Genomic DNA, 20,464 nt, shown 5'->3' with positions numbered 1-20,464 from the left:
CTTACTTTGGCCCATTCACTTAAGTAGATCTGCTCTTAAGAGGGCTTAGTTGGGAATGAAAAATACAGTCACCCAGAGAGAACAGATGTCCAAATGATACAGCGCAGTGCCGTGATTCCTGCTCATTCTGATGCAGATTTTTCCCCCTTCTGCTACCCCTCTCTATTCTGAAAGAGCTGCTTTTAACGGGAGAGGTGGCAACTCACATATCCCAAGGGATAGGCTATGAAACAGGGGAGCCGCATTGACATTACTGCTCCTCCTGCACAGCCCCCATTTATTTCAGCAGGGATCATACAGGAGAAATACTGATAGAGGTGCCCCCAGGGTGGGACTTTGAGGCAGATGTCCTGGGTCCCTCTCAGCAGAATGGACAAGGAAGGGGGCCAAATGCAGCAGGCTTTATCACTTGCGGGGTGGGGAAAACTGGTGAGCCAAATCCCCAATTCCTCCACCTGCCCATTGACCAGCTCTTACAGGTGGGCAAGAACATCCCCATCCCCATGTCAGTTCCCTAATGGGATAATGACATCAGGGGACACCTATAAAAGGTCAAAGGGTTCCCTGTAACCACTGATTGACCCTTGCAGCAATCTTTTTTTGAATATGTGCTTTCAGCACCAATCAGCTGATTAGTGCTTATAGGGAAACCCTTTGAAGTGAGACAGGTGCAGGGAACTGAGCCAATGTGTGTGCTCTAGGTGCTCAAGGCATGAAGCTGAGGACGGATGAGAACCTGTTTACTTCATGCCCCGCTTGTGGGCTTCCTAGTCAGCAATCTAGCAGGCTGCTGCGGGAAGGAGGATGCTGGACCAGATGGACATTTAGTCCCATTCTTTTGTCCCAGAATCCCAGCATCCTGCCCTTGCTGTACATGCAAAGAACCTGCTGGGTCAATTCAGGGACCTGTCCAACCACTTTGAGAACCCATGCTGTTCTCAAAGTGGTCAACTAGATGCCTGCGGGAAAACCTTACGAGGACTCCTAGGGCCAGGGGGTGGGGCAAGGCAGGTGGAATAAGGCCTTGCCCCACTCCCTAGCCCTGAGAGTCCTCATAAGGAAGCTGTGCCTGGAGGAAGAACTGTGAGGGGAGAGACTTCATCTGGCAAGGCCCACTTCCATCTGCCTAGCCCCACCCTCCAGTCTCTGCTTCTCAATTTGTATTGTATTATTTTATGCACTGTGGCTAGCAGTTGTTTTATTGATTGTAAAAAGGTAAAGGGACCCCCTAACCATTAGGTCCAGTCGTGACTGACTCTGGGGTTGCGACGCTCATCTCGCGTTATTGGCCGAGGGAGCCGGCGTACAGCTTCCAGGTCATGTGGCCAGCATGACAAAGCTGCTTCTGGCAAACCAGAGCAGCACATGGAAACGCCGTTTACCTTCCCGCTGTAGCGGTACCTATTTATCTACCGCGGCCGGCATTGCTGCTGCGCCTATCACTATGTCTTATTTTCAGGGTATGGCTTATATTCTTTGAATGCTTAAAAATCCTGCTATGGCTTATTTTATGGGTATGTCTTAAAATATGAGAAACAGGGTACTTGCATTTTGACGTGCTTTCGAACTGCTAGGTTGGCAGGAGCTGGGACCGAGCAACGGGAGCTCACCCCGTCACAGGGATTCGAACCGCCGACCTTCTGATCAGCAAGCCCTAGGCTCAGTGGTTTAACCCATAGCACCACCCACGTCCCCTTTATTGATGGTAGTTTAGAAATTATTTATTGTAATTGTTAAGAGTAGATTTCTGTTTAATTTTTATATGCTGATATTTAATATTATTCTATATTATTCTAATGATTGTTGAATGTTACTTTATTTGATGTAGGTTGTTCATTTTAAAGATAAGTTTTATCATCACATTTTTGTTTTACATTAGATTGTTATAAGGTGTACATTCTTTGTTTCTTTAGCTTGTAAACCTCCTTGGCTATTGTAAGAAAGAAAGACAGTATACAAATTAAAAGTGATGGAGGAGCAGAAGAGCACTCAACCCTCCCCCATTGTTTCCAGCAGCCGGTATTCCGAAGCACCACTACCTCTAACTGTGGAGGTAGAGCACAGCCATCCTGGCTAGTAGCCATTGCCATTGCTCTTCTCCCCTGCTGTCCCCACAATCATGGGTTCTGACTAATGCTTCAAGACCAAGGCCTTTGGATACAAAGAGCCCCCTCATACCGGTTTCTTCCTCTTTGTGTTTCTCCCCTCTTCAGCATCCATGAGTACCGCTTGTCCAGTTGGCTGGGCCAGCAGGAGGACATGCACCGCATTGTGCTCTACCAGTCTGACAGCACTCTCACCCCCTGGACTCAGCGCTGCATCCGGCAGGCCGACTGCATCTTGATTGTGGGCCTGGGGGAACAGGAGCCGACGGTTGGAGAGGTGAGGCTTTCCCAAACCTCTAACTTCTACCATGTCATCCCACTTGGCTCAGTATTTTCTACTCTGACTTGCAGCAGCTGTCTAGGCTTCAGGCAGGGGCTCTTACCAGCCCTTCCTGAAGATGCCAGAAATTGTACCTAGGACCTCTTCCATGCAAAGCAGATTCAGTATCACTGAAATACTGCCCTTCCTCTAAACATAAAGTAAGATTCTATTCATCATTATTTTGAATAATAGAGCAATTTTGCAACTGCCTTAATATTGAGCCAGACCGTTGATCCTTGGCAGTGACTCACCAAGTTTTCAGACCATTTCCCCCCCAGCCCTAACTGCACATGTCAGAGATTGAGCCCTGGTCTGCTTCAGAGCTGTGCTACGTATCTGGAACCTCTAGCCAGCCTTGCAAACCACCATTGTATCTTGCAAATCTGTGGATATGCTCTAGTCTGTCTGCAAACTAGCTGCACAACATACTGAAATGTCATCCATCCTGCATTCTATACCACTTAGTAAAGGAAATCACGTACAGTATACAGACGTCTGAGAGGAAGGATTTAAGAGAGCAGCTTTCTGGTTGTGGGCTGCTTTCTGTGTCAGCTGCAACCTGCTTAGCCCCACTATGCAAGCAAGTCAACTTTCTGCCTGCTGGAGCTTATCAACTTGTGCTGAGGGTTGGCACTCCCGATTAAACTGCAGGCACCGGATTTACCGGGATGAGATTCAGGCCATGTAAGCTGCTTTTGTGTTGGATTCTGAGGTCTGCTGCTTTTCTCTCCCCTTTCTTCTGTTCTGATTATGGCAGAGCCTGGCAAAATGCATCCACAAGCCTGTTTTTAGGACTGCACCACAAACACCTTCCTCATAGTGACACCCCTGCGCTTTCCAGCGTTGCACGATGTGACTATCTGAACTCAAGATACACACTCTTTCTTATGCAAAATGTAGGAAAACAAAATAAAACCCCCACACCAGTCATTCATCCAGCATAGATAGGGTGCTTGGGAAGGATGGTGAAAATGATCGAAATGCCCTGGAGCTTCTAATTTATAGAGGCAAGATAATAAATAGGCTGTGAGACACAGAAGTTATCAACACCCAGATACGTTAGCTGCTCCCTAGGATGATCTTCTTGCCTCTCCCTTTCTTATGACTATTATGATTATTGCTTATTATTACATTTTCTTACTTTTCACCCTAAGATCCCAGGGCAGGTTACAATTTAAAATACTGCAAAGTATACACAAAAAGTATCAGGTGTAATAACAATTATTAAACAACAAACCAACAACACCAGAACTGGCTTATGAATATAAAGGACAATTTTACTAGAATAAGTATATAAACTCATAAACCTACTAAACAATGAGCAAACTAAAGTGCAGTGTGCATAACCAAGCCTGAAGATACTCATAAACATAGAATTAACTAATGTCTCTCTCGTTGCTATACCGGTTGTGTATGCAGTAAGTATTTCATTACACAGCTGGATCAAACAAATTGTTCTTCAAATAGTTGTTCACTGGAAGCGCGAAGCCATAAACGTAGGAGTGGTTGCGAGAAAGCGTTCTTCAAGTAGTCGTTTGCTGGAAGCGCAAAGCCATATATGTATGAGCGGTTTGCGGGAAAACAACTCCACACCACTCCCACGGTAAAAGTGATACAAATGGACAATTGATGAGACCTGTTCTCCAGATATTATCCAGGTTTCGCAGCAAACTTCATCAGTCAATAATGCTAAATAATACAAAATGGCAATACACATCTCATGTTGTGTCTTACCTAATCACTCAACACAGTTCGCTCCAGACAAAAGGTCACACAAAATACTCACAGGCACAGCAAATATAGAAACTGGTAATATCAAACATTTAAATACATTACAGGTTCATTGAATCAATGATCGCATTCATACATGGTTAAAGGTACAGTAACACTTCTCTGTTATTGCTAAACGAACAAAGGCACAAAAAAATTGATTTATACTGTATATAACATCCAAGGTCAAATTTGGTATTCAAACCTTTTGGAAACAAGGTTCCTAACTGAAATATTAATTTGTACTCTTTTTGTAACAAGGCTTTTTGTACATCTACAGATCTAAAAGGTAGTTTTTTAAAAGTCCGCAGAAAGGAAAAACTCAGGTGGATCAGGCTAGTGCAGGGATCAGCAAACTTTTTCAGCAGGGGGCCGGTCCACTGTCCCTCAGACCTTGTGGGGGGCCGGACTATATTTTGAAAGAAAAAATCAAATTCCTATGCCCCACAAATAACCCAGAGATGCATTTAAAATAAAAACACACATTCTACTCATGTAAAAACACCAGCCATGTCCCACAAATAACCCAGAGGTGCATTTTAAATAAAAGGACACATTCTACTTATGTAAAAACATGCTGATTCCCGGACCGTCTGCGGGCCAGATTGAGAAGGCGATTGGGCCGACTCCGGCTCCTGGGCTTTAGTTTACCTACCCATGGGCTAGTGGCCCATCTAGTGCAGCATCCTGTTCTCGCAATTGCTAATCAGATGTCTCTTCTAGGAACAACCCTGTGAGGTAGGTGAGGCAGAGAGTTGATGATTAGCCCAAGATCACCCAGTGAACTTCGTGACAAAGGGGGGGGATTTAAACCTGGGTCTCCCAGGTTCTAGTCCTGACAATATAGCCACCACATCACCGAGGCCCATTAATTACATGGGGTCTACTCTGAGAAGAACACAGTTGGATACACACCTACTTTTTTGTCCTTGCATTCCCTCCCCCCATTCTTTTGCTGGTCATGGAGAAGTGAGGGAGGGAAGAAACCTTGTTCTAGGCACCCCAAATTGTATTCAAACCACCCTTTGGCCCATGAGATTAATCAGTTGCTGCCCATCCATTTTCAAGTGCATGCTTTCTTTTCTTTTTTTAAAAAACAGAAACTGGTTTTATGCAGAAGCTGATTCTATGGTAGTGCCATAGTCACTAGGAGAAATGTACCTTTGCTGTGTAGCAGCACAGAATTCTGAAGGTCATGCCTCACTAACTATCCCCAGTGTGCCTGTTGCAGGCCAGGGGGCAGGAGCAGGCAACTAAATCAGTGTGCTAGCACATGAAGTGTGTCTGTGAATGATGTGGGATGATTGCTGTAGGACTGGGCCACTGGCAGCTGTGCTTACCTTGACAATCCTTTTCTATCGTTGTTCTAGCTGGAGCGGATGCTGGAGAACACGGCTGTCCGAGCCCAGAAGCAGCTGATTCTACTTCACAGGGAGGATGGCCCCCTTCCCTCCCGGACTGTGGAATGGCTCAACATGCGTAGCTGGTGTTCAGCCCACCTCCATCTTCGCTGCCCCCGGCGGGTTTTCTCACGGCGAAGCCTCCCCAAGCTGGTAGGTAGCTTCATGGGAGGGAGGGGGGGAATCCCTTGTTCAACTGGAGGCTGGTTTAGCTCCCACCTGTCTCCCTTCTTACAACCAATCATGGTGTAGCTCTTCCTGTCATTGGCTCTGGCATCACTTATTGTTGATCTCCTTACCTTCAGCCCTACTGTTCGCAGTGGTCACCAGTCAGCACTGCCCTGTTCCATTGCCAAGTCACTATTGGTGGTTACTACACCCATTTCATTTCACCCATCTGCCAACAGTATTTCTCAGAACCCCAGCAGTTGGTGTGTGCTTGACCCATGAGACCTGGATTTTTATTTTTATTGTATTTATATCCCACCTTTTCCTACCAAGAAGCTTAAGGTGGTGTATTTGGGTTATCCACCTCTCACGTTATCCTCACTGTACTCTGTGAGATCAGTTAGGCAGCCAGACACTAAATGACCCAAGGTCAACCCAGTGGTTGAATGGGGAATGGAACACTAGGTCTTAGTCCAACACTCTTAGCTGATACAGAATTCCGGCTCAACTGTTCAACCCAAAGCATCATCTAACATGCTTTAAGACTTCTGGTTAGCTGTTCTGATACACAACAACTTTTGCCCAAGAGGGAAATTCTGAAAGCCTCTATCCTGTTTTCCAATGACTCCTAAGATTGGCTGTCACATAGGCAAGCAGTGTGGGAAAGTGCAGCCACAAGCTACAAGCCACAATGGCTACTTCCGCTAAGAACATAAATCAGCCCAATGGCTCATCTAGTTCAACATCCTCTTCTCACAATGACTAATCAGGTGCCTTAGTGGAAAGCCTGCAAACGGAACCTGAGCACAGCAGCACTCTCTCCTCCAGAAGTTTCTAGCAACTGGTATTAGAAAGCATACTGCCTGGGGTGTTAGGGGACATGTACGTACTACATCTTGTGGGGGACATGTTGTGCTCCTTCTGGGGTAGTTTGTCCACCTCCCCCCGCCCCACACTCAATTCTCACCTGTAGCTCCTTGAAGCTGTCAGCATGCGGCAGTGGCCATGTCACAGGAAGTGGCTTTGACAGGCCAGCCAAATCAGGTGAGGGCAGTCGATGGGTCTCAAACCCTCAGTGAGTTAGGGACGTTTCCTGCATGCAAAGTCAGTATCTGGTGGATTGAGTGGACAAGACCAAGAGTGCGTCCAACAGTCAAGAAGGAGTTTCTGCATGTGCTGTAGAGCAGTGTTTCCCAACCCAGAGGCCATATGCCCCTGCCCACCCCCCTGAATATTCCAAGGGGGCCACAGGTGAAAATCACGTAAATGAGGGAGCCATAACACAAGGCTAGGGGTCCACAGAGGGAAGTGAGAAATGAAGAAAACAATTTTTTTAAAAAAAATCCTGATTGGCTGGCTATCCACTGGACCAATCACAAGCGGGTAGGGGGCAGCCCACGAGGGGCCTAATGCTCCTTTTTGCCACATGCATTTTCTTGCACCAGTCCTGGTTTGTTTCCAGTGGGAGAGGTTGATTGCCGAGGCTCCTGTTTTGACCAGTAGAGCCTGCGATGCAGAACCTCAAGATCAGGTAACTGCGGTAGTGGGGTGGCAATGGGTAGAGCTGGGCGGACTGGAGCTGCTTGTTGCTGCCGCCAGTGCTGGGCCCAGTGGCAGCCTGGGCCTGACTCTGCATGGCGCAGGGTGCAATCCACCCCAGCGCCTAGCGGAGCAGGGGCTTTGGATGTTGCTGAGGGGCGCGGGGCCTGTCGGCAGCATTGACTCAGCTCTGCAAGGCTAGGGGTGAAATCCACCCCAGGGCCTAGTCAAGCAGGGTTGTTTGGTGCTGATCACTTGCATCTAGTAAATAACTGTCTACTCAGAAGAAAGCCACACTGAGTTCAGTGGGCCTTACTCCCAGGTAAGAGTATGTGGGGCTATAGAGGTTTATCTAGGCAGCCAGGGCTCCTCTGATTGACAAGATCTTTTTGATCAGGTCAGTGAGGACCACTTGCTTTTTAAAATTCTCCCATATATACAGAAATCCGTGTGCACCTTTTGGACTGTATTTGTAGGTTTCCCCCTGTATGTCTAATAACTTGGGTCAAATAAGTGTTTACTTTTTATAATACATGGAAGATGGATCTCCTTTAGGAGGTTGTGGACTCTCCTTCCTTGGAGGTTTTTAAGCAGAGGTTGGATGGCCATCTGTCATGGATGCTTTAGCTGAGTTTCCTACATTGCAGGCGGTTGCACCAGAAATATGACCCTTGGGGTCGCTCCTAGCTCCATGATCATATGTTTTTCTGCTTCAACAATATTGCATCATGTTCCTATCATTTTATGTAATTGTATTTTGTATAAATTATAAAAATTATAAATGAAACCTGTTCTATTTACAAACAAAACATTTAAATAGCTCCCTTTCTACCGGTAGGATGAGGGGGATGGGCATAGCCAGGATTTTTGTTGGGGGAAGCAGAACCTCAGATTTGTATTGATTTGTGTTGATTTTTACTTACTTGGGGGGCAGCTGCCCCTTGCCCCCCTGGCTACGCCCATGGGGGGAGCCACAGGAAGGGAACAAAGTTGGAAGGGGGCCACAGTTGGAAAAAAGTTGGGAAACACTGCTGTAGAGGAAAGTGAAGGGCGGATGGGACTCATCAACCTGGGAAGGTAGCCCATCTAGGAGAAGGAAGACTCTGATCTTAAACCTCCATTGCCTTGTGGGATATCTTCAGGAGAAGAAAAGCCTAAGTGGAGACCCTAAAGTGATTGGATGGTGTCTTGTATGCCTCCTTCCAGCAACTCATGCAGCCAAGCTGGTGCCTAATGTATTGCTCTGCTTTCCTTTGGTCTATACAAGTCAGGTCGAGAGGGCATTCTTGTTCTCTGGGCAGCCCAGGACCTCTCTCTACACATTGCCCAGGCTTGTGCTCCAGAGAGGTCACTTCAATGCTGCTAACGTAGCAAAAACAACGCGAGAGGCAGCAAGTGCTGTGATTCTCCAGTAGTTTGGTTTCACCCCCAGGGGCACACTCCATTGTCTCTCGAGACAGACGGATGCCAACAACAACTGCCTCCACCGGTAGAGGGAGGACATTGCTGTCAAGGCTAGTAGTCATCGTGGCTTGCCCACTGTCTGAGGCTCTGAATACTAGTTTCTGAAAAGAACAAGCCGAGGGAGTTGCTGTTGCATTCATGTTTCCTGCTTGCAGGATTCCCATTGGGCCATCTGGTTGGCCACTCTGAGAACAGGATGCTGAACTAGATGGGCCGTCTTTGGCCTGATCCATCAGCTACTTACTTAAGGTGGGCATCATAAGAGCAGAAGGAGCTGCCTTATAACAGTGCAGACCATCTTCACTTTGGCCAGTAGTGCCTGCTCTGACTGGCTGCTCTTCAGGGTCTTAAGCAGTTAAAAGCTCTTTCCTCTTCTTTTTGCTGGAGAAGGGAGGGACTGAATCTGGGACCTTATGCATGCCAAGCATGTGCTCTGTCACCGAGCTCTGAGTGCTCTTTGGGGAAGCTTCCCCATATTATGTGTGTGGGAGGTGGAGTTTGTGCACCTGGATGCTTCCTCTTTCGCCCCAGACATTTAACAAAATGTATCCTTGTGGGGGTGGGGGTGTTGTTTTCTTCACTCTTCCTTCCTTCCACACCCACCCTAGGGTGGCCTTCTGTCGTGTCAGGCAATTGCACAGTGTGAGATGATCAGACCAAGCCTTGCACTCTCCCCACCCCGCTTTCCCCGGCATCCTTGATGAGCTGTTTTATTTTCTGCTTAATTACTCAGAAGCAATTGACCCCCCTTCTCCTGAATAACGTATCGTCCCCTTTGTATGTTTGTTAGCTGGCCTGATTATAGCAGCCATCAAGTGGGGGGGGCACTTATAAACGCCATCTCCAACTCCTCAAAAGATTCCATCAACAGTATATCTGAAAATTTTTACATATCACTTGCCAGTGTACTGGAAGAAGCAAACATCACCAGTGTCGAAGCAATGATTCTTCAACATCAGCTTGATATGTTGTTCGGATGCCTGATTATAGTCTTCCAAAGCAACTACTCTATTCCAAACTTGAAAAGGGAAAGCATAATGCTGGTGATCAACAAGAGAGGTTTAAAGACTCTCTCAAGGCAAATCTAAAAAAAAGTTGTATAAACACTGACAACTGAGAAACACTAGCCTGCGAGTCAAAGGTGTCGTGGACTTTGAAGACGCTCGAACTCAGGACAAAAGGGAGAGACGTGCTGAGAGGAAGGCATGTTTGGCAAACCCTCACCACGATCAACTCTCTCACCCTGAAACATATGTCCCCAACTGTGGAAGAACGTGTGGATCCAGAATTGGCCTCCATAGTCACTTACAGACTCGCTGTTAAGACTGTGTTCTTGGCAATCTTACTCAGCTGTGAGTGATTGCCAAAGAAGAAGTGTAGGGATCAGTCTTCATGGCAAAAAATGTTGGCAGTGTTATGTTCCTATGCTGTTGAGTTTAAAACCAATAAAGAAATTGCAAAATACCAGGGGTTACTATGCAATATTTGTTCAGAGTAGATCCACTGAAATGAATTGTCCCAAGATAGTCATGCCTATTAATTTCAGTGGCTCTGCTGTTAAGTAGGATGATCACTAGGTCCAAACTCATGCTTTCAAGCTGATGTAGGTTCTGTCCTTTATTAACAGGTGCAAAGAGAGCACTGAGAAGAACACAGAGAAATGATATATGATGTGCTTAGCATGGATTTTATATGACAGATGTTAGTGATTAGGGTTATATATCCAGTGTAAGAGAATGGCAAACAGGCGAGGTGGAAAGTGCTGAATCTGCCAAGTTTAACAAGCTATATTTGGATTCAATAAAAGAGTACAGTAATTCATTTTCAGTAAATCAGCATTATTGTATTGCTTATTTGGACAATTTTACTCATGTAACTGAAAAGTGTGTGTGTGTGTGTGTGTCATAGGCTCTGAGTGTGTGGAAGAGGGCAGGGTGGGGGGCTGGCAAGGGCAGGACAGAGAAGAGCAGTGGCCAACGGATGACTCTGGGAAGGATCTAGTAGGCTCGGAAGGCTTCTCCCCAGGCTGGGATAGCCCAAGAAAGAGGAACCTAGGTAAGGTCTTAGTATGTGGGGGGAATTTCCCTTGCTTCATCCCATCTCTCCACCAGTCCTCTACTGTGTGAGGCACTGGCTTCATCTCTGGAGTTTCTAGAGGCTGGTTTGGGCTCATTGTCTTTGCCTGTTGCCCCACCAGCTCTACCTCTGGAGTTAGCAGAAACCATGTCTAGTCCCACCCTTCATGTGTGTGCATGTGTTTTACTCTTCCTGTCCTGTCCAGCTCTGAGGAGGCAGTAATGCCTCCCCTCTGTCACCCAGGTCATGGAACTGCTAGCACAGGCATGGAACAGATGGGTCTGGTTCCTTCTTCTTGGAAAAGTGCTAGGCTGCCTGCCCAGTCTAAGGCTCAGAACCGCTGGCTCCGCTAAGTTGTGCCCCTCCCCTTTCCCTCATAACAGGGTTCCAGGGAGCATGCCATTGCTGGATCAAGGTCTTTCCTTGTGCCTTTGAACAGTGTTTTACCCATGTATCGCACCAACCTGAGCATTAAGCGTTTGAATGGAAACCACACTCTGAGTTCAAGTTCTTCAATGGGGTCGAGCCAAGACAGTCCATGTGTGGTATTGTTACTGCTGGGTTTGGAGACAGAGGAAGGAGAGATTGAAAGCTTAGGAATGATGCAAGATAAGGCGCACAACAGCAAAGACTGAGCTGTGAAGCATAGGTGCAAAATCTCATTTTGGCTGTAAGCCCAGTAGATACATTAGTTGAACCGCTCAATACATTTTTGAGATATGTTGCTAATAACACCAGCCTGCATCACTGTAGCTGTTGCAAAGATGACCTGCAGTGTCATACATAGAACAAAGTTCCCTCTTCCTAATGCTTGATCTAAGATGGCCTTGACCACCTCTCTCTTTCTCACCTTCAGAAAGAACTGTACGAGAGAGTGTTTCAGAAGCTTCCAGACAGACACTCGGACTTCTCCCGGCTGGCCCGTGTCCTGACAGGGAATGCGGTCGCTTTAGTGCTTGGAGGAGGTGGAGCTCGGTAAGACTGGCCAAAGCGGTTTGAGATCCTTCTGGGGCTGGGCTACTGGGAGGCTGCCAGATCCATCGGGCCATTTTGCTTAGTGGAGGGTATCTCTCTGGGCCCTCAAGATAACTCACTGACTGCAGCAACTGGCTGGATTTTGTGCCCGTCCCCCCCCCCCCCGTCTTTGGTTCCACCTTTATAACTACTAGATATTCCTGGCTTGAATTTATTGACTTAATTCATACATATTAATTTAATTTACTATTTACAAACAATGCTTCCTTAGAAAATATAACAAGGCAGCGTACATTCCAGGGGGTTGGACTAGATGGCTTTTGAGGGTCCTTTCAACGCTACAATTCTATGATTCTACAACATTGAATATACAGTGCCGCAGCAATAAAACCTGTAAAAGCATCACTATCATATCATTAAAGCTTGTTGATTTTTTAAAAAGGAAAGTTCCCAAGGTCTATTGGAACAGTACAGTTCTTTAAAAGACGTTGAATGGAAAGCAGAGGTGTTTTCCACCATCCCTCTTAGGGCAATGAGTTCTGCAGTGCCAGGTTTTTCAGGCCAGTGTGGTGTTGTGGTTAGTCTTGGACTAGGGCTTGGAAGACCAGGGTTCAAATTGCCACTCAGCCATGAAACTCACTGGGTAACCTCGGGTCAGTCACATTTTCTCAGCCTAAGCTACCTCACAAGCTTGTTGTGAGGATAAAATGGGGAGGAAGGGAACTGTGTTTGCCACCATGAACCCCTTGGAAGAAAAGGTGGGATATCAGTGTTACAATTAAATAAAATAGCCCTTTGAAGATTAACTCTTGAACCTTGAACCTAGCAAATCCCTCCCAACACATCTTTATGACACCTGATCCTAAACAATGCCTCTGTGTGCAAGCAGAGAGTTCTGTACTGGTGTGCAGGTTATTTTTGGAGAAGTCTCTTCTGGCATTGAGACATGCAAGGGCAAATTCTGGGCTCCTGCAACTCCAGGAACTGCACGCCTTCCTTTTGTTCTCTGCACACCCCGTTCCCCTCCCCATGTCTTTCAGCAACTATGCCGTGTGCGGAGGTGATGTTTGCCCCTGTTATATCCTTGGTGGACCATTCAAGATCATTTAAGGCTGCTGGCTCTGGATTGTAAATGTCACCCCCTTTTGTCCTTGGGGGAGGAGGTTGCGGCACTTGCAGAAGTGGTGTGGGGGGTGTTTGCTGATGCATCCCGCCTTAAATTGAAATGAACCTTGGAATTTTCTTGTCTCCTCTCCTTTCACATGGGTAATTGCCTGGCTGCCAGCCCCTCACTGATTGTTCCAGGGTTTGGGAGAAATGCCATAAGTAAAAAATCGCCCACACATTTGTTCCAGCCCAGATGTGTATTTATACCTCCCCTCCTTTTGTTAAATGTTCTAAATATCCCACTTTTCCTTCCCTTCTGGCTTCAAACTGATGGGAGCGGGAGAGAGAGGGAGACAGCGTGTGTAGCTTTGTGGAATTGGGGGTGAGGGTGGCCCTGAAATCAACCTGGGAGAACATCATAATCTCAAAAAGACCTGGAAGGCCTTCCTCCCACATCTTGTGGTACCTCGGTTTGTGACCGCAATCCGTTCCGCGGAGGTTTGCAAAGTGCTAGGTTGTGTACATTTAAAGCATACATTTAAAGCCCTACTCCCCAGGAAGAATCGTAGGCACTAGTTTGTTAAGGGGGTTGGAAATTCTAAGCTCCTTGAGGGTTAAACTACATTTCCCAAGACTCTTTGAGGGAAACTATGTACTTTAAATGTGTGGTGGGTCTGCAGCCCTTGCCTTGAATAGGTTTCTGATTTGAAATTCAGCACAGAGGAAGGGTAGAAAAATGGAGTCCATGTAAGCAGGAGGAAGAATAATTCAGGAGGCAGCTAATTCAGTTCCACATTCTTGGGCTTAGTGACACTAGGGTGAACCTCAGTCCCCATAAGGCAAATTAAACCTCCAGGCCTCTCTGCCTGACCCTTGGGACTCTTCCCAGGCCCCACATCCTTCTGGCCCTGCTTCCTATTCCATGTGTTTTTTGCCTGGCTGGGATGTATCCTTGAACTGAACTGATGGTTGACTGAGGTAGGGGGAGTGGGTTTAAGCAGCCTGCTGTACAAAGGTAAATTCTGCACTCATTGCCCCACCCATTTTATTGCTGGCTCTGCCCACCAGTCATGCTGCCCCCTGAAAGTTCCCCAGTCCCCAGACTGAAAAAGGTTTTGTTTAGAAGTATGGCATATAAATCTTTGATAATAAATCTCTGCCATTGTGAGGGCTAGGAATTTGCTTCTTAAAATTTAAAGCACAGACTCTTGTGAAGCGGACTGTACACCCAGCACCACATTCTGCTCTGCTCAGAGAATCATGCTCCACACACGGCCTCAGATGTCAGCCTTAACCCTCCCCCAGTTTGTTTGTTGTTGTTTTTTTGCATTTGGGGTGAGAGGGGGGCAAATGTTTTAAAAGCCATTCGTGGGCCCTGAAAGGGAGGTTGCCTGTTTCTGACAGGCACTTGACATTCATGGTGAACTGTGGCGTTTCCCTTTTGTATGGTTTCTTTTCTTGCTGAACCATAGCCAGCGGCACATAAGACAGGAAAAGGACAGCCTGTCCGTGGTGATGGGGGGGGGGGGGCTGCTTTATGTTCCCGAAACAGGCAACTTTGCCAGGCGTCTCAGGTAACAATTACCGTTGAGATACTTTCTTCTGTTCTTCCTTTCTTCTTCTTCCTTCCAACCAGCCACTTCATGGTAATTACCTCTTTTTCCCCTTTTTGCAATTTGTCATGAGAGAGAACAGAAACAGCTCTCTCTCTCCCCCCCATTGCTTTCCCTGTCACAGTTCCCAACACATAACTGTGCTCAAATCGGAATGTTTCATGTCTGCTGAGCGAAAACAACTATCCAAGGGGGGAGCGAGCTGGATTTTGGTGTCTACCCAACTCCACTGTTTGCAAAGCTGTGAGGGGTGTGTGGTGCAGAGGGGAGCACGCTGACATGGCCAGGCCAGAGGTCAGCTTGGGTCAGGCCAATCTTGCCAGTAGGCCTGTTGGGGCTACTCTAAAACAGGATGAGGAGGAATAGGGGCATGTTCAAGACTGGTCCTTCTATGAGGCAGCTGCCTTAGGTGGAAGGGCCATAGCCCAGTAGTGGAGCTGTGGCTTTGCATGGAAGAGGTCCCAGGCTCAATCCTAGGCTTCTCTAGGTAGGGCTAGGATAGACTACCTACCTGATTCACAGCTGCTGTCATTCAGTGTAGATAATACTGATCTAGATGGACCACAGAACTGACTTGGTGTAAGACAGTATCTTACTTCCTGTTTAATTTGGAGCTATGAGGATTAGAATGTGTAGTGGCAGAGCATCTGCCTTGCATTCAGAAGGTCCCAGGTTTAACCCCCAGCACCTGCTGTGTATCCATCTTGGGCCTTATTGCACAAGAGCTGGGCTAAACCTGGTGTGGTGTCTTTTTTAAAAATCTTGGACCCAGGATGGCTCAAAGCTCACCACAGCTCAGCCTTGTTGTCCATCTTCAATGTAAAGACCTAGCGAGGATAAACTGAGCATATACAGGGGGTCCCCACTCCGCCCCACTGAGTTAATTGCATCCTGGGCTGGATTTTTGTATGCCACTGGGGCAGAGAAGCAAAGCCTAGGAATCTTGTGCAGGATGTGGATTTCATCTTCTGAGTGTTGATCTCAGCAAATTTGATTTTATCAAAATTTCAAAGTTCTGCTCAGAGGGCTTGTGCACCTGCTGAAATCTCACAAGCCAGAGAAGTTGCTGAATAAGGGTTCTAGTGATCACGAGAGCAGGGCTGTTGCTTTCTTGCCCTCTTTTTTTGGTTAGCAGGATAAGTCAATGCAATATTATTTTTAATTTTTATAGATTGAGATTTATTTATATACTACCCTATGCACAACTCACAATGTGGTTTTCAAACAAAAGAAGAGAAGTAATACAAAAAAAAAGCTATGGGAGGAAAAGAATCTCACAATCTTTAAAGAAAGAACAACAACAATTTATAACAAATCACTAAATAGCAAATGTCAATATCAGCGGCAACTGATCCAGCTGTCAAATCCAGTCTCTCCTAGATTGAACCCAGTCAGCATGAGCTTAGCAGGTGGGGTTCCTGAACAGAGAATAGTTTTGTGCAAATCTTCACCATCTTACACAATTTATATGTGTGAGTGTTTTGCATAATGTTCTTGAGGTCCTGGAGTAATGCTGTTTGTTGTGCTGAAATAGCATGTATTGGGTGTCAAATTTCTTTTTTAAAGTGGATTGACCATAGGCCTAACTTTTGAAATCCTCTCCAGCCAGAGGAGCCTCACATTTCTTTTGACAGCTGCCATTTTAGGTTTTCTCTACAGTTGACTGGTTCCTCTATTAATGTACATTTTATCTCTCCCCCTGCTACTCCCATTTTGCATTGCTCCAGAGGATGTTCCCAAGTGGGTGTCATTCGAGCGCTGAATGAAGCTGGCATCCCAGTTGACATGATTGGTGGCACCTCCATTGGCTCATTCATGGGTGCCCTGTATGCTGAAGAGCGCAGCTACACCCAAATGAGGATCAAAGCCAGGCAGTGGGCAATGGTAAGTGTTTCTCATTGGCTGCATGAGACCCTAGAGAGGGTGTGTGTCCTGAGATGTGTATGCTTGGTTTTGCTGAACCCCCAGGAGAGCAGTGAGGGAACTTTTTTCAGCCCAGGGGTTGCTTTTCCTTCTCATAGCCTTCTGGGGGCCACATGCTTCCCGCCCAGCCCACCTTCCCTCACTAGGAAAACGGAAGTGTGGCACTCAAAATGGAAGTTATTCTCAGAACAGAGCACGTTCAGCTTCCAAAAAACATTCCCAAACCGGAACACTTATTTCTGGGTTTGAAGTGTTCAGGTTCCAAGTAGTTTGAGAACTAAGCTGTTCAAAAACTGAGGTACCACTGTATTTATTTTCCCCAATTTGAACTGTATTTATTTTTCCCAATTTGAGCTGTATTTGCTTTTCCCCTGGTGGTGATTTTCTTGATTCTATATGAGAGTACCCCTAAACATTTTTTTTAGAAAAAAACACTGAGTTATACCATAAAATTATATATCAATGGAAATATCATTTAACGAAGAATGTGTTGCAAGAACGTTTATGAAGGAATATTAATTACAACAGCAGTCATAAAGATGAAACATGAAAAACACAGGAAAAAATGAGATATTTAGGTTAAATTGCCGTGTTGGCACTTTGCGATAAATAAGTGGGTTTTGGGTTGCAGTTTCGGCACTCGGTCTCTAAAAGGTTCGCCATCACTGGTCTAGGCAAACAATGCTACATATCTTATCAGTCGCCTCCATCAATATCCTTTGTGTTGGAGAAACCCTGCCCAAACGCTTCCGCTGACAGGTTGCAGCCTACCTGCTCCCATAGGTAGCATAATAATCAGGGGGTTATTATGACGGCAGCCGTTTCCCAGAATGCAGGAGTGTGCATGAGATTTTGGAAGTTAGTTATACAGAATAAAGCATTTACACACTGTTTTAAACAGCATTTCATTCATATACTGTATATACACAATTTCCTCAGTTAAACAGTTAATTGTTTCCGGTTAAGATAGAAACTATCCCCATCCTGCTGAGCTGCTTGTTACATTGGTGCAGTGAGTTATCTTAATCTTAGAAACCAGAGGTATTGCCTGCTATTATGCTGAAGTGACCTCTAGGGGCACTATGGCACAACAATTTTGACAGCAGAGGTTTCGACAGCTTGCCCCTTTAAATTTAAAGCTCTGTCGGACGTGAGTCTTTATTGACGAGTTCTAACGGTATGTGCTATGTGCCACTCTGCTTTGGAAGACATATAGATACATTTATGGGCATGCATCTGTGGATTAAATGAAGTGAGGGTCAGCACTCATGCCCACGCTCACGTACCAGTGTCACCATTCTGGCATGCCAAAGGCACAATCAAACCTGAGGGACACATTTCAACTAGGCGAAAGCACCCAGGGAGGGTGCAGTGCAGGGCTGGGGAGAGGTATGGCCGTGGGGGAAGAGGGTGTGGCCTCTGTTCCCTCACCCCTGACTTAGATCCTTAGCTGGAAGAAGGTAACACAGTTAAAATATCTTTGTCTGTTTTCACACCCTTCAAGGTGGAAAGCTACTGAAGCCATAAATAAGCTGGCAGAGAATGAGAGGCTGGTGGTCAGACCCGATGGGGATGGGGTTGGCAGGGCAGTTTCCCAGGGGAGCTGTTCATGCCACACATCAATAGGAAAGCTTTTATGGCAGTGTCTCTTTGCTGAGCCTCCTGTAGGAGAATATTTATTTATATAATTTAATTTAATTTATATACCATCCTATACCCAGAGGTCTCTACTATCCTTTTATTGGAAGGGTAGTGGGATGTTTCAATCAAGCCTTTAGTACTGCAAAAGCAAAGGATTGGCTTAGATATGGAGAAAGGAAGAAGATGGTAGAATAAACTAAACTAAATGAAGATAAAATCATCGAAAATCCGAGAGCGATCAGGAAGAATTTCCAGAAATTTTGTAAAGACTTATACCTGGAACAGAACAAATTACAGAACATTCCGAATGACAAAAAGGACCAACTGAATTCTTTAATAATGAATATGGAAGTACAAAGAGCTATAAAACAAGTGAAAAGTGGGAAAGCACCAAGCCCGGATGGACTTGCGGCAGCATATTACAAAAAAATTGATTGAACAACTGGCATTACCCTTAAGAAGCAATTTATAATATCTTGATGAAAGGAAAGATTCCAATGACATGGAAGGGTGCATACATAACATTGATTCCAAAGCAAGATACGGATTTACTTCAAGTTAAACATTATAGACCAATATCACTGTTAAATAATGATTATGAGCTATTTGCTAGTATCTTAGCACAAGGATCAAGCGGGCTTTCTTCCTGGTTGATAGATGAAAGATAACATAGTAGAATATCTGGAGACCAGGAATGATAAGCAAGCTGCTTTAATGTTTATTGATGCTGGAAAAGCGTTTGATAGTATCTCTTGGTATTTTATGAAGAAAAATTTGGAATTAATGGACATGGGGCAATATTTCCTTAGAGGAATAGAAACTATATATTCAGAACAGAAGGCAAGATTAATAGTTAATAATGTTTTAACTGAAAATTTTGAAATACCAAACGAACAAGACAGAGACTTGAAACAATGAGATCCAAGCTGGAAACAGACTTGCTGGATGATTATCGAAAATGTATAAATTATAATTAGAATGACATACTAAAGATGAATAAGTTAAAGTGGTTATGATACAATGGGTTAAAGATTTCAGTTATAATATTCAATTAGAATCATGGGAAAGGTTATGGAATGAAGGAATTAAATTTACTGCCTGTAGTGCATTAAAAAAGAATGCGATGAAAATGATGTATAGATGGTCTTTGACATCAGCTAAGCTTGCTAAAATGTATAAAACAAAAAATAAGGAATGTTGGAAATGTAAAGAAAAGGAGGGAAATTCTGTCATATGTGGTGGACATGTAGTAAGGTGAAAGCTTTCTGGTAAATGATATATAATGAGTTAAAGAAAATGTATAAAAATACATTTGTTAAAAAACCAGAAGCATTCTTACTGGGTACAGTAGACGAGGAAATTCCAAAAAAAGATCAAAAATTGTTTATGTATGCAGCAACAACAACAGCAATAACTCTTTTAGTCCAAAAATGGAAACTGCAATAAATACCAACGTTAGAAGAGTGGCAGATGAAGATGATGGAATATGCAGAATTGGCAAAGCTGATCGGGAAAATCCAAAACCAGTGTGATCAAGCTTTCTAAAAAGATTGGAGTAAATTTATGACAATATTTGAAGGACAATTGTAAACAATTAACAACACTAGTAGGGTTGATATAAAAAGACTTGTAATGACAATGATTATTACCTTTTTATATGTATTTAAAAATTCTGATAATTGGAATAAGTGAAATGTAAATGGGAAGAGGTACAAATGCTATGTCTTAGAAATGAATTATGAAAACCATGAGGTGGGAGGGAGGGAAGTCGATTAGTTCATATGAGCAAATAGTAAGGATAATAAATAAGGATGTATTTAAATATTATAAAATGGTAACTTAATAAAATATTATAAAAGGAAAATAAACTAAATGGGGCACCAAAAAGTTGTTATATCCAAGTGGTGATGGTTGGTAAAATAAAAAAATTCCTTCAGTAGCACCTTAAAGACCAATTAGATATCTGAAGAAGTGTGCATGCACACAAAAGCTCATACCAAAATAAAAACTTAGTTGGTCTTTAAGGTGCTACTGAAGGAATTTTTTAAAATTTTTTATTTTACTTCGATCCAGACCAACACGGCTACCTACCTGTAACCAGTGATGGTTGGTGTCCATTTGGGATTGGTAGGGCAGAAGGCAGGGAGCCCAACAGTAGGTGGTGCCAGAGAGCCAAGTTGGAGGCCAGCAGGTTAGGGAAGGAAAGCTGGGCTTACGTCTGTCCACATCTGTTTGTTTTCTTCTTTTTGTGACGTTTCTTATAACTTTCTCTTCTCTTTCTCATTCCACATGCTGTCATTTTGTGGGTAGGAGTGATTGACAGAGGTAATTCTTTGTATCTAGTAGTTTTTATTTTTCTTA

The 20,464-nt window shown here is 44.8% G+C and overlaps 1 protein-coding gene across 3 annotated transcripts in view; it reads left to right on the top strand.

The window, feature by feature from the left end:
• The window catches only part of PNPLA7 (patatin like phospholipase domain containing 7), a 97,062-nt gene that overhangs the window by 56,793 nt on the left and 19,805 nt on the right, over positions 1–20,464 (top strand). For all 3 annotated transcript variants that reach the window (XM_060270401.1, XM_060270400.1, XM_060270399.1), the window contains 4 exons: positions 2,214–2,382; positions 5,568–5,750; positions 11,701–11,819; positions 16,267–16,423. In XM_060270401.1, coding sequence (XP_060126384.1) covers positions 2,214–2,382; positions 5,568–5,750; positions 11,701–11,819; positions 16,267–16,423 — 628 coding nt within the window. The remainder of the gene's footprint in view (positions 1–2,213; positions 2,383–5,567; positions 5,751–11,700; positions 11,820–16,266; positions 16,424–20,464) is intronic.

The sequence above is a fragment of the Zootoca vivipara genome, chromosome Z (assembly GCF_963506605.1).
Source record: "Zootoca vivipara chromosome Z, rZooViv1.1, whole genome shotgun sequence".
NCBI lineage: Eukaryota > Metazoa > Chordata > Lepidosauria > Squamata > Lacertidae > Zootoca > Zootoca vivipara.
This window is presented reverse-complemented; position numbering and strand designations above follow the sequence as displayed.